The sequence below is a fragment of the Bufo bufo genome, chromosome 6 (assembly GCF_905171765.1).
Source record: "Bufo bufo chromosome 6, aBufBuf1.1, whole genome shotgun sequence".
Taxonomy (NCBI): Eukaryota; Metazoa; Chordata; class Amphibia; order Anura; family Bufonidae; genus Bufo; species Bufo bufo.
In genome coordinates, this window is record NC_053394.1 from 4,159,760 (window position 1) to 4,174,536 (window position 14,777).

General features: G+C 47.6%; 1 protein-coding gene across 2 annotated transcripts in view; it reads right to left on the reverse strand.

Moving 5' to 3' along the window:
* Positions 1-14,777, reverse strand: part of LOC121004007 (pancreatic lipase-related protein 2-like) — a 78,487-nt gene that overhangs the window by 53,891 nt on the left and 9,819 nt on the right. For both annotated transcript variants that reach the window (XM_040436026.1, XM_040436027.1), the window contains exons 3-5: positions 7,612-7,766; positions 2,609-2,734; positions 1,997-2,137 (exon numbers count right to left, since the gene is read on the reverse strand). In XM_040436026.1, the coding sequence (XP_040291960.1) occupies positions 1,997-2,137; positions 2,609-2,734; positions 7,612-7,766 (422 nt within the window). The remainder of the gene's footprint in view (positions 1-1,996; positions 2,138-2,608; positions 2,735-7,611; positions 7,767-14,777) is intronic.

Genomic DNA, 14,777 nt, shown 5'->3' on the forward strand with positions numbered 1-14,777 from the left:
CCTAGCAGCGCTCTGTAACCTTGTCACCCAGTCCGACAGTGACATGTTCTGGCCATCAAATTTGGGTAGCAAGTTAAACAACGTGCCAATAGGGAGGGCCCTTGCAGGGGTTCCACCATTGTTCGAGGTACTCACATTAACATCATGCACATTGCCTTCAGCCGCCTCCATCTCTGTGACTGTACCCTTCTCGCAGCGCAACTTGTAGCGGTCAGAGGAGGAAGAGCCCGCAAGGCAGGATTCAAGTACAGCACAGCAGACAAGAAGGCTGAAGGATACACCGGCTTCATTAAAGAGCAAAATAAAACTGCCGGAAAATCGGATTAACAGTACAGTACCACCGCACCAGAGGCGCAATGGGTCAATGACAGGAATGGTATAAACAGGTGTACATAAATCAGGTGTAATGGAAATTTGCATAGAAAACGGAATGAGCTAAACAGCAAACAGACAGCTTATAGGCTACTCTCACTAATAATTTCCTATTTAGCCCTGCTTCTTAGGGGGACGCTTCTACAGCACGCTGACTAAATTCCCTTACTCTATAACCTATCGCAGATTAGCACCGGTGCCACTCACATTTCTGCAGATTTTTCTTGGTCCAGTACGTGACGGAAGGTGCAGTCTGGCTCCAGGTCCGGTCGCTCGCTTGTCCCAGCGTGGTCTCTCTTTCTCTCTGGTTGGATTACAGCAGATGCAGGTTTTCACCTAGTTTCAGCTCTGACAGGAAGAATCCAGCTTGTCACTGGTCTCTGAATGACACAATCTCACTCCTCTGAAACACAATTTGCAGTCTCTGTATTCTGCTCCACAGCTGTCAGGAAGAAATCTCCTCTTATAGTCTCTTGCTGTTATCTCTCCCAACAGCCAGTCTCTTTTTGTTATATCTCCCAGCAGCCAGTCTCTCTCCCTCTCCAGAAAGACCCGGCAACTTCTAGCACAGCCCGGGAAAAAACGTTAATATCTTCTTTCAGCTTGTCCTTTCCCTTATTCCAAGCCACAGCAGCCTCTTGTGGCTGGAGGAGGATATCACAGCCTGTGTGCAGCAATGTCAGTGCAATGTAGTTTGGTGAATATAAGGCTGACTCTTACAAGAGGAATCCTGGAGCTGTGACTGAGAGGAGGAGGTCAAAGAGGAGGAGAGATCCAGAGAATAGGTGCAGCATGAGAGGAATCCTGGAGATGTGACTGGGAGGAGGAGGTCAAAGAGGAGGAGAGATCCAGAGAATAGGTGCAGCATGAGAGGAATCCTGGAGATGTGACTGGGAGGAGGAGGTCAAAGAGGAGGAGAGATCCAGGGAATAGGTGCAGCATGAGAGGAATCCTGGAGCTGTGACTGGGAGGAGGATGTCAAAGAGGAAGAGAGATCCAGAGAATAGTTGCAGCATGAGAGGAATCCTGGAGCTGTGACTGGGAGGAGGAGGTCAAAGAGGAGGAGAGATCCAGAGAATAGGTGCAGCATGAGAGGAATCCTGGAGCTGTGACTGGGAGGAGGATGTCAAAGAGGAGGAGAGATCCAGAGAATAGTTGCAGCATGAGAGGAATCCTGGAGCTGTGACTGGGAGGAGGAGGTCAAAGAGGAGGAGAGATCCAGAGAATAGGTGCAGCATGAGAGCAATCCTGGAGGTGCGACTGAGAGGATGTCAAAGAGGAAGAGAGATCTAGGGAATAGGAGCAGCATGAGAGCAATCCTGGAGGTGCGACTGAGAGGAAGTCATAGAGGAGGAGAGATCCAGAGAAAAGGGGCAGCATGAAAGGAGTCCTTGTGCGGTGACTAAGAGAAGTTCATACATACACAGCTCCAAAGAATAGGTGCAGCATGATAGGAATCCTTGAGATGTGACTGGGAGGAGGAGGTCATAGAGGAGGAGAGATCCAGGGAATAGGTGCAGCATGGGAGGAGTCCTGTGATGTTGACCATATATGGGTCAAGTATCGGGAGATGTTGGGGAGATATTGCCTGTTGTGTCCACAGGTTTCTATCCTTTTCACTCACCTGCCAGATCCTCAGGACATAGGCGAGTTCAGCTCCTACAACCTGGACATTGCTTGTCGCCTGGCTGTAGATGAGAAGATTCCCTGAGCCATGATGCCAGTCCACCCCGATACAGTTCACATCTTCTACCTGAAGAATCTCCTGTAGAACAATTTACGTCCTTATATTATGTTCTTGTTCTGCACGTCTCATTTATTAATGAAAAGGGGGGCAGATTGGTGGCTCCATCCCACCAACCTCAGCAGGGCTGGTAGTAAGAGGTGGCAAACGGAACTCCCATTTACTAGGGAACTATATATGGCAGGATTATCTGGGCGTTATTCAGCAGTATTGTGACGGATGTATATGGCAGTATTATGTGGGCTGTATATGGCAGGATTATCTTGGTGTTATTCAGCAGTATTATGTGGGTTGTATATGGCAGGATTATGTGGGCTGTATATGGCAGGATTATCTTGACATCATTTGACAGTATTTTGGGGTTGAATATGGAAGTATTATATATTGCAGGATTAAAGGTTAAAATGCTGCATCCAGGAACTATGGGGGTGGGGGGATTATAATGCTAAAACCTACATGATCTAAATCCAACATGATGGGACATGAACTTACACGACATAATTTCGGCACCCAATTATTCTCTGCCCTGTCCCCCATTCCATGGATGATGAAACAGGTCCTTCTCGAGGGGTGGAATGACGACGCCTGCACGCTCTTCACGTCTCTTGCATCAATCTCCTGCAGAAGGAGACCACATTTCAGGTTTATCTTCATCTCCACCCTGGATTCTTTTTGCATTGTTTTTTCATATTTTTTAAATAACTTTTTTTTGCTGCAGATATTCTACACATAAGCAGCTGGTGTTTCTCTGCACAGCTGGTGACATCTAGTGGCGTAATAGGCTACTGCAACTGACCATCCAGCTCTACCGCCTGGGAATGAGACTGCATGCAAGGCACAGAACCCCCGACTGAGGAGATCCCAAGTGATGGCGCTCTGCAAATCCGACCAATCAGAGGCTCCACAATCAAATGCCCAGTGTCAATGTTCCCAGATGCAGCCGCCATGGAAACAGCCAACAAGCAGGCTAGCTGATGTTGCTTGATCCATCTGTGGCCCTTCATGTGCTCTATCTATATGCAGTGTGTGGACCAGGCATGAAGGGGTTAACGGGTCAATCAATCCCTCAGCCCAGGGGCGGACAGGGAACTTAAAGTGGCCCCAGAAAAAGACTGAGTGGCAACATATTGTATGTGACAGAAGGCAGTGCAACATAAGTAGGCGGGGCAAGAAATATACCGCCCCAGCAGAACCAGATACCACAGTGCAGCACAATATACTGCCCCAGCAGAACCAGATACCACAGTGCAGCACAATATACCACCCCAGCAGAACCAGATACCACAGTGCAGCACAATATACTGCCCCAGCAGAACCAGATACCACAGTGCAGCACAATATATTGCCCCAGCAGAACCAAATACCACAGTGCAGCACAATATACTGCCCCAGCAGAACCAGATACCACAGTGCAGCACAATATACTGCCCCAGCAGAACCAGATACCACAGTGCAGCACAATATACTGCCCCAGCAGAACCAGATACCACAGTGCAGCACAATATACGGCCCCAGCAGAACCAGATACCACAGTGCAGCACAATATACCGCCCCAGCAGAACCAGATACCACAGTGCAGCACAATATACTGCCCCAGCAGAACCAGATACCACAGTGCAGCACAATATACCGCCCCAGCAGAACCAGATACCACAGTGCAGCACAATATACTGCCCCAGCAGAACCAGATACCACAGTGCAGCACAATATACTGCCCCAGCAGAACCAGATACCACAGTGCAGCACAATATACGGCCCCAGCAGAACCAGATACCACAGTGCAGCACAATATACCGCCCCAGCAGAACCAGATACCACAGTGCAGCACAATATACCGCCCCAGCAGAACCAGATACCACAGTGCAGCACAATATACCGCCCCAGCAGAACCAGATACCACAGTGCAGCACAATATACTGCCCCAGCAGAACCAGATACCACAGTGCAGCACAATATACCGCCCCAGCAGAACCAGATACCACAGTGCAGCACAATATACCGCCCCAGCAGAACCAGATACCACAGTGCAGCACAATATACCGCCCCAGCAGAACCAGATACCACAGTGCAGCACAATATACTGCCCCAGCAGAACCAAATACCACAGTGCGGCACAATATACCGCCCCAGCAGAACAATATACCACAGTGCAGCACAATATACTGCCCCCAGCAGAACCAGATACCACAGTGCAGCACAATATACTGCCCCAGCAGAACCAGATACCACAGTGCAGCACAATATACTGCCCCAGCAGAACCAGATACCACAGTGCAGCACAATATACTGCCCCAGCAGAACCAAATACCACAGTGCGGCACAATATACTGCCCCAGCAGAACCAGACACCACAGTGCAGCACAATATACTGCCCCATCAGAACCAGATACCACAGTGCAGCACAATATACTGCCCCATCAGAACCAGATACCACAGTGCAGCACAGTATACTGCCCCAGCAGAACCAGATACCACAGTGCGGCACAATATACTGCCCCAGCAGAACCAGATACCACAGTGCAGCACAATATACCGCCCCAGCAGAACCAGATACCACAGTGCAGCACAATATACCGCCCCAGCAGAACCAGATACCACAGTGCAGCACAATATCCCGCCCCATCAGAACCAGATACCACAGTGCAGCACAATATACTGCCCCATCAGAACCAGATACCACAGTGCAGCACAGTATACTGCCCCAGCAGAACCAGATACCACAGTGCGGCACAATATACCGCCCCAGCAGAACCAGATACCACAGTGCAGCACAATATACCGCCCCAGCAGAACAATATACCACAGTGCAGCACAATATACTGCCCCCAGCAGAACCAGATACCACAGTGCAGCACAATATACTGCCCCAGCAGAACCAGATACCACAGTGCAGCACAATATACTGCCCCAGCAGAACCAGATACCACAGTGCAGCACAATATACTGCCCCAGCAGAACCAGATACCACAGTGCAGCACAATATACTGCCCCAGCAGAACCAGACACCACAGTGCAGCACAATATACTGCCCCAGCAGAACCAAATACCACAGTGCGGCACAATATACTGCCCCAGCAGAACCAGATACCACAGTGCAGCACAATATACCGCCCCATCAGAACCAGATACCACAGTGCAGCACAATATACCGCCCCATCAGAACCAGATACCACAGTGCAGCACAATATACCGCCCCAGCAGAACCAGATACCACAGTGCAGCACAATATACCGCCCCAGCAGAACCAGATACCACAGTGCAGCACAATATACTGCCCCAGCAGAACCAGATACCACAGTGCAGCACAATATACTGCCCCAGCAGAACCAGATACCACAGTGCAGCACAATATACCGCCCCAGCAGAACCAGATACCACAGTGCAGCACAATGTACTGCCCCAGCAGAACCAGATACCACAGTGCAGCACAATGTACTGCCCCAGCAGAACCCGATACCACAGTGCAGCACAATATACTGCCCCAGCAGAACCAGATACCACAGTGCAGCACAATATACTGCCCCAGCAGAACCAGATACCACAGTGCAGCACAATATACTGCCCCAGCAGAACCAGATACCACAGTGCAGCACAATATACTGCCCCAGCAGAACAATATACCACAGTGCAGCACAATATATTGCCCCAGCAGAACCAGATACCACAATGCAGCACAATATACTGCCCCAGCAGAACCAGATACCACAGTGCAGCACAATATACTGCCCCAGCAGAACCAAATACCACAGTGCGGCACAATATACTGCCCCAGCAGAACCAGACACCACAGTGCAGCACAATATACTGCCCCATCAGAACCAGATACCACAGTGCAGCACAATATACCGCCCCAGCAGAACCAGATACCACAGTGCAGCACAATATACCGCCCCAGCAGAACCAGATACCACAGTGCAGCACAATATACTGCCCCAGCAGAACCAGATACCACAGTGCAGCACAATATACTGCCCCAGCAGAACCAGATACCACAGTGCAGCACAATATACTGCCCCAGCAGAACCAGATACCACAGTGCAGCACAATATACCGCCCCAGCAGAACCAGATACCACAGTGCAGCACAATATACTGCCCCAGCAGAACCAGATACCACAGTGCAGCACAATATACCGCCCCAGCAGAACCAGATACCACAGTGCAGCACAATGTACTGCCCCAGCAGAACCAGATACCACAGTGCAGCACAATATATTGCCCCAGCAGAACCAGATACCACAGTGCAGCACAATATACCGCCCCAGCAGAACCAGATACCACAGTGCAGCACAATGTACTGCCCCAGCAGAACCAGATACCACAGTGCAGCACAATGTACTGCCCCAGCAGAACCAGATACCACAGTGCAGCACAATATACTGCCCCAGCAGAACCAGATACCACAGTGCAGCACAATATACCGCCCCAGCAGAACCAGATACCACAGTGCAGCACAATATACCGCCCCAGCAGAACCAGATACCACAGTGCAGCACAATGTACTGCCCCAGCAGAACCAGATACCACAGTGCAGCACAATGTACTGCCCCAGCAGAACCAGATACCACAGTGCAGCACAATATACTGCCCCAGCAGAACCAGATACCACAGTGCAGCACAATATACCGCCCCAGCAGAACCAGATACCACAGTGCAGCACAATATACTGCCCCAGCAGAACCAGATACCACAGTGCAGCACAATATACTGTCCCAGCAGAACCAGATACCACAGTGCAGCACAATATACTGCCCCAGCAGAACCAGATACCACAGTGCAGCACAATGTACTGCCCCAGCAGAACCAGATACCACAGTGCAGCACAATATATTGCCCCAGCAGAACCAGATACCACAGTGCAGCACAATATACCGCCCCAGCAGAACCAGATACCACAGTGCAGCACAATATACTGCCCCATCAGAACCAGATACCACAGTGCAGCACAATATACTGCCCCATCAGAACCAGATACCACAATGGCCCCTGATTGTTGTCCCACCGCAAAATTTCTCTGTAGGGTCTATTTCCAGCCCCCCCCCCCCCCTCCCCCTCAGTCTTTTCAGATCTGGTCACCATTATACACTGAAAAGAGTAAGAACATCAGATCCAAAAATTACAGAAAAGTGAAACAATAATTACTGTAATGAGGCATTTGACACGTATGGCAGGGTTCACAGCTAGCGGCTATTGGAGGTGGAGCTTCACTTTAAGTATACATAAGCAAACTGGGCAAACTGGTTTTCTGCTGGGTCCTGGGTTTCCTCTTTCGTGTGCGCCCCATGCACTTTGTACAGTTTGTACTGGAGACAGTTTTTTTCTCTCCACAAATAACGATTCCCAGTAATGCTGTCACTGCGGGGGCGCTGTTGCTTTGTGATCTATAGAAAAAAGCAGTCCAGGACGGTGGTGATACGCGGTACTGCAAGTCACAAAAGGTACAGGAATATGCCAGACGTTACAAAGGACGAGGACGCTTCCCCAGCAACGACCTACCTGGTGCTCGTTGGGGTTCCCCCTGGTGAGGAGGAAGAAGCGGGTATTTATCGTTTGTGGGGACCATGGCAGTGGGATCCTCAGCCTCTGCGTGGTCCCGGACCAGGGTTTCCTGTCGGAGAAGCAGTCCAGCGGATCATAGCAGACCTCCTTACCTGCAACGAGTTGGGGGGAAACTGTTAATAGAGACCCCCGCGAGCGACATCCTACATGCGGAGACCCCTAAATTACACCCCTTACCAGTCCGAGCCAGGCAGTCTGCAAAGGGCCTTACTGTATACAGTAAGGCGTCTCCATGGTTACAGACTACAAACCCGGTGTAGTCACCTATTACTCCATGCAGATTATTGGGGTGTAACCATGGAGACACATGGGTTTGCAGAGGAGCTGAAACCTGGGGAGATTTGTAAGATTGTTTGCACTGTGTCAGTGACCGCGGCGGTACCTTCAGGCGGCTCTAGCGGACTCCTGCCGGGGGCTGTCACCCAGTTCTCTACACACCCCAAATGCTGTGTATGTGTTACAGCCTCCAACTCTCTCTCTGTCTCCTTCTGCTTTGGTTGTGTGTCAGTCTTCACGGTGTGTCTGGCATTATATTCATGAACCTGGAGCTATCGGTTTCTCCCAGATAAGGGTTGTTGGGAACTGTGGGAGACTCACATCACATACTGGGATTGGTTTTTCACTTTGGGACAATGGGGTCACCGGGGACACAGATTGTTACATTTCCCAACAACTCAACGCGCGCCTCCCCCTAGGCCCTTTAAGAGGAAAAAGTACTTGTTTTCGTGACGCCAGTGGCAGCGAAGCAACAAGGGCACAGGGCCCCTTTTTAGTAAAGTAGTAGATGGTGCCCAGTTGTAGGAATGCCAGAGCGGTGTAGGGTGGCCTAAATGTCCCTTAATGTTGGTGCACGTGTCACCGTGCTCCTACCTGGATACCCTGGACCCCAGGCAATGAAGCAATGAAAAGGGGGGCTGTTCATGAAGGGGATGGAGAAATAAATTGAGTCCAGACCTTGTGATGAAGTTGGAAAACAGCTTAACTCTGCATAAACGTCTCTCCAAATGGTTTACAGACTTTATTTGGTTCCCAGCAGGCGTTAGCCTTAACTCTGGCAGGCAAACACGCTTAACTCTGCTACATCTGTTGCTCTCTGGCCCTGCTGTGCTGACAAGCCTTCTGTAGAACTTTGCTTCTTACATTATGCTGCAACTTCTCTCTGTAGTCTGACTCTAGATCAGTGCCAGGGATCTTTTCCTCCTGGCTTCAGAGGCTCCAAGCTGTGGCCTCAATATCCAGCAGAGCTGAAGGTGCTCTAGCTGGCTAAGGCTTCGCTCACATCACCGTTCAGCCTTTCTGTTCTCCTGCTTGTCTCCGCTCCAAAATCATCTTCTGAGCGGAAACATAACGGACCCCATTATAATCTATGTGGTCCTTAGGTTCTGTTTGGCTCAGTTATGTGCCTTCTCCGTCCTTTCTGTTCTCCTGCTCCTAAACGGAGCAGGAGAACGGAAAGGCTGAACGGTGATGTGAGCGAAGCCTTAGGCAGGACACGTCCAGCGGGGATGTGGACCAGCTACCTTCCCCGAGCAGGGGGTTCTCTCCTCTGATCTCTAACTAACTAAACTCCTCCTTAGAGGGAAAGAAGAGAATGGAAAGAAGGTTCCATCCTCTGCAAATGTAGCTCTGCCATGCTTGCTGCCACCTTCTGGTGAACCAGGTACATTACATGAACATTAACAGTTACATAGGAATAGCAATGCACATTGTATAGGACCTGCAATAAATGCATAAGATGACACTGTGTTAGCCCATAGGAGACAGTAGCGGGGTGCGCAGTGGTAATGGCACTCCAGGGCATTACAATGCTCTGCCGGGACCACTCCTCTACATTACAGACTGATAAGATGATGGTGGTCATACTACACAGACTGATGACAGTGGTGGTTATGCTTCATAGGCCTCATGCACACGACCGTTCCGTTTTTTGCAATCCGCAAACCGCGGATCCGCAAAAAACGGAAGCCGCCCGTGTGCCTTCCGCAGTTTGCGGCCCATTGTACAAATGCCTATTCTTGTCTGCAAAACGGACAAGAATAGGACATGTTCTATTTTTTTTGCGGGGCCACGTAACAGAGCAATGGATTCGGACAGCACACGGAGGGCTGTCCGCATCTTTTGCAGCCCCATTGAAGTGAATGGGTCCGCACCCGAGCCGCAAAAACTGAGGCTCGGATGCGGAGCCAAACAACGACCGTGTGCATGAGGCCATAGACTGATGGTGATTACGCTTCATAGACAGATAATGGTGGTGGTTATACTTCACCTCCTCCATGGCTGAGGATTACAGTATCTGCAGTAACCTGATCCCTCAGGACACCTGACACCTGATCCCTCAGGACACCTGACACCTGATCCCTCAGGACACCTGACACCTGATCCCTCAGGACACCTGACACCTGATCCCTCAGGACACCTGACACCTGATAGGGCTGTTGTTTCCTCCAGGTGAATCCCACTGTCCCAACCCCAGGTCACGACTGAATATTATAGATAAGACGTCCATTGTGAGCCCTGAGGTGAGACGAGCTGCAGGGGATGCGACCTTCTGCAGAGGGTACAGAGCGGGACAAGAAGAGAGGGAACAATACAAAACTATCTCCACATCCCACAGAGCAATGCAGTGTCTGATAAGGGCGGCCCAAGGCCAAGAAACTGATGACCCCCTGTGACTCCCCGTATAGCATGCACCCCCTACACTGAGGTCTATAGGAGTCGTGGGACAGCTGTGGCCATATGGAATGGCGGTGCTGGGGGTGCATAGGTAAGTGCAGAGCAGCCTGCAATGTCCAGAAGAGGGCGACACCCGAGGAGCGTCTCGAACATGCAGACGATTTAATTACCGGGGCGTCCGGGGACGAGGAAACCGAAAGTACGAATGTGCACCAAATAGTAAAACAACAGGAGAGACTGAGGCTTAAGAAGTCTCCGGGATATTGGTGCCCAATGCCAGGCGGCTGCTGCCAAGCCAGATATAATAATGGGATGCATCGCGTCAGGCTGAGCTGTACATGATATGAACCAAGTGCAAACAGGGAGCAAGTGCAGCACTGGGCACCTCTGTATATGAAGGACATGGCGGGTGTAGAGCGGGTGAAGAGAGGGCGACCGAGAGAATGGGTGATGGGTGATCCGACGTGAGGATCTTCAGTCTGGAGAAAAGACGTTTCAGAGGAGATTAGAGTGGACAAATACATGAACGAAGTGAGATCCTTCTAATGATCTGTAACAGTACAGCCTGGATCACAGCGGCTCCCTGTGACGATACGCTGACTTGCGCTCCAGCGTGGAACGCAGTGACCGCTGGGCCCTCCTGTGACTCCGCCCACTTACCGTCCGGCCCTTAAATAGAAGACAGGTGCTAAGCAGGGTGTTCCACTAATGGAGTGCGCACCCTGCTAGCTCCACTGCATCTGAGGACTCCGTCCACATATCCAGACCTGGATCCCTAACAACAGCGTGAAGGACTGCCTACCTTCTTGCCACTGGCTTCCACACTGCTGGCTTCCTAGCCAGGACCAACTAACCGCAAGTATATGCCTGTTACCTGCTCTGATTAAGGTCCTGGAACTCTGAGTGGGGTGGATCCTGACTGGTGTGAGACGATACTCCCAAACCAACCCTGAACCTACTGCATACTATATACTAAACTGAGGACATGCTATACTAACTCTGAACCTACTGCATACTATATACTAAACTGTGGACATGCTCTGAACCTACTGCATATTATATACTAAACTGTGGACATGCTCTGAACCTACTGCATATTATATACTAAACTGTGGACATGCTCTGAACCTACTGCATATTATATACTAAACTGTGGACATGCTCTGAACCTACTGCATACTATATACTAAACTGTGGACATGCTCTGAACCTACTGCATATTATATACTAAACTGTGGACATGCTCTGAACCTACTGCATATTATATACTAAACTGTGGACATGCTCTGAACCTACTGCATACTATATACTAAACTGTGGACATGCTCTGAACCTACTGCATACTATATACTAAACTGAGGACATGCTCTGAACCTACTGCATACTATATACTAAACTGTGGACATGCTCTGAACCTACTGCATACTATATACTAAACTGTGGACATGCTCTGAACCTACTGCATACTATATACTAAACTGTGGACATGCTCTGAACCTACTGCATACTATATACTAAACTGTGGACATGCTCTGAACCTACTGCATACTATATACTAAACTGAGGACATGCTATACTAACTCTGAACCTACTGCATACTATATACTAAACTGTGGACATGCTCTGAACCTACTGCATACTATATACTAAACTGTGGACATGCTCTGAACCTACTGCATACTATATACTAAACTGTGGACATGTTCTGAACCTACTGCATACTATATACTAAACTGTGGACATGTTCTGAACCTACTGCATATTATATACTAAACTGTGGACATGCTCTGAACCTACTGCATATTATATACTAAACTGTGGACATGCTCTGAACCTACTGCATACTATATACTAAACTGTGGACATGCTCTGAACCTACTGCATACTATATACTAAACTAAGGACATGCTCTGAACCTACTGCATACTATATACTAAACTGTGGACATGCTCTGAACCTACTGCATACTATATACTAAACTGTGGACATGTTCTGAACCTACTGCATATTATATACTAAACTGTGGACATGTTCTGAACCTACTGCATACTATATACTAAACTGTGGACATGCTCTGAACCTACTGCATATTATATACTAAACTGTGGACATGCTCTGAACCTACTGCATATTATATACTAAACTGTGGACATGCTCTGAACCTACTGCATATTATATACTAAACTGTGGACATGTTCTGAACCTACTGCATACTATATACTAAACTGTGGACATGCTCTGAACCTACTGCATATTATATACTAAACTGTGGACATGCTCTGAACCTACTGCATATTATATACTAAACTGTGGACATGCTCTGAACCTACTGCATATTATATACTAAACTGTGGACATGCTCTGAACCTACTGCATACTATATACTAAACTGTGGACATGCTCTGAACCTACTGCATATTATATACTAAACTGTGGACATGCTCTGAACCTACTGCATACTATATACTAAACTGTGGACATGTTCTGAACCTACTGCATATTATATACTAAACTGTGGACATGCTCTGAACCTACTGCATACTATATACTAAACTGTGGACATGTTCTGAACCTACTGCATATTATATACTAAACTGTGGACATGTTCTGAACCTACTGCATACTATATACTAAACTGTGGACATGCTCTGAACCTACTGCATATTATATACTAAACTGTGGACATGCTCTGAACCTACTGCATATTATATACTAAACTGTGGACATGCTCTGAACCTACTGCATATTATATACTAAACTGTGGACATGCTCTGAACCTACTGCATACTATATACTAAACTGTGGACATGCTCTGAACCTACTGCATATTATATACTAAACTGTGGACATGCTCTGAACCTACTGCATATTATATACTAAACTGTGGACATGCTCTGAACCTACTGCATATTATATACTAAACTGAGGACATGCTCTGAACCTACTGCATACTATATACTAAACTGAGGACATGCTCTGAACCTACTGCATATTATATACTAAACTGAGGACATGCTCTGAACCTACTGCATACTATATACTAAACTGTGGACATGTTCTGAACCTACTGCATATTATATACTAAACTGTGGACATGCTCTGAACCTACTGCATACTATATACTAAACTGTGGACATGTTCTGAACCTACTGCATATTATATACTAAACTGTGGACATGTTCTGAACCTACTGCATACTATATACTAAACTGTGGACATGCTCTGAACCTACTGCATACTATATACTAAACTGTGGACATGCTCTGAACCTACTGCATATTATATACTAAACTGTGGACATGCTCTGAACCTACTGCATATTATATACTAAACTGTGGACATGCTCTGAACCTACTGCATATTATATACTAAACTGAGGACATGCTCTGAACCTACTGCATACTATATACTAAACTGTGGACATGCTCTGAACCTACTGCATACTATATACTAAACTGTGGACATGCTCTGAACCTACTGCATATTATATACTAAACTGTGGACATGCTCTGAACCTACTGCATATTATATACTAAACTGTGGACATGCTCTGAACCTACTGCATACTATATACTAAACTGTGGACATGCTCTGAACCTACTGCATATTATATACTAAACTGTGGACATGCTCTGAACCTACTGCATACTATATACTAAACTGTGGACATGCTCTGAACCTACTGCATACTATATACTAAACTGAGGACATGCTCTGAACCTACTGCATATTATATACTAAACTGAGGACATGCTCTGAACCTACTGCATACTATATACTAAACTGAGGACATGCTCTGAACCTACTGCATACTATATACTAAACTGTGGACATGCTCTGAACCTACTGCATATTATATACTAAACTGAGGACATGCTCTGAACCTACTGCATACTATATACTAAACTGTGGACATGCTCTGAACCTACTGCATACTATATACTAAACTGTGGACATGCTCTGAACCTACTGCATATTATATACTAAACTGTGGACATGCTCTGAACCTACTGCATATTATATACTAAACTGTGGACATGCTCTGAACCTACTGCATATTATATACTAAACTGTGGACATGCTCTGAACCTACTGCATACTATATACTAAACTGTGGACATGCTCTGAACCTACTGCATATTATATACTAAACTGTGGACATGCTCTGAACCTACTGCATATTATATACTAAACTGTGGACATGCTCTGAACCTACTGCATACTATATACTAAACTGAGGACATGCTCTGAACCTACTGCATATTATATACTAAACTGTGGACATGCTCTGAACCTACTGCATACTATATACTAAACTGTGGACATGCTCTGAACCTACTGCATACTATATACTAAACTGTGGACATGCTCTGAACCTACTGCATACTATATACTAAACTGTGGACATGTTCTGAACCTACTGCATACTA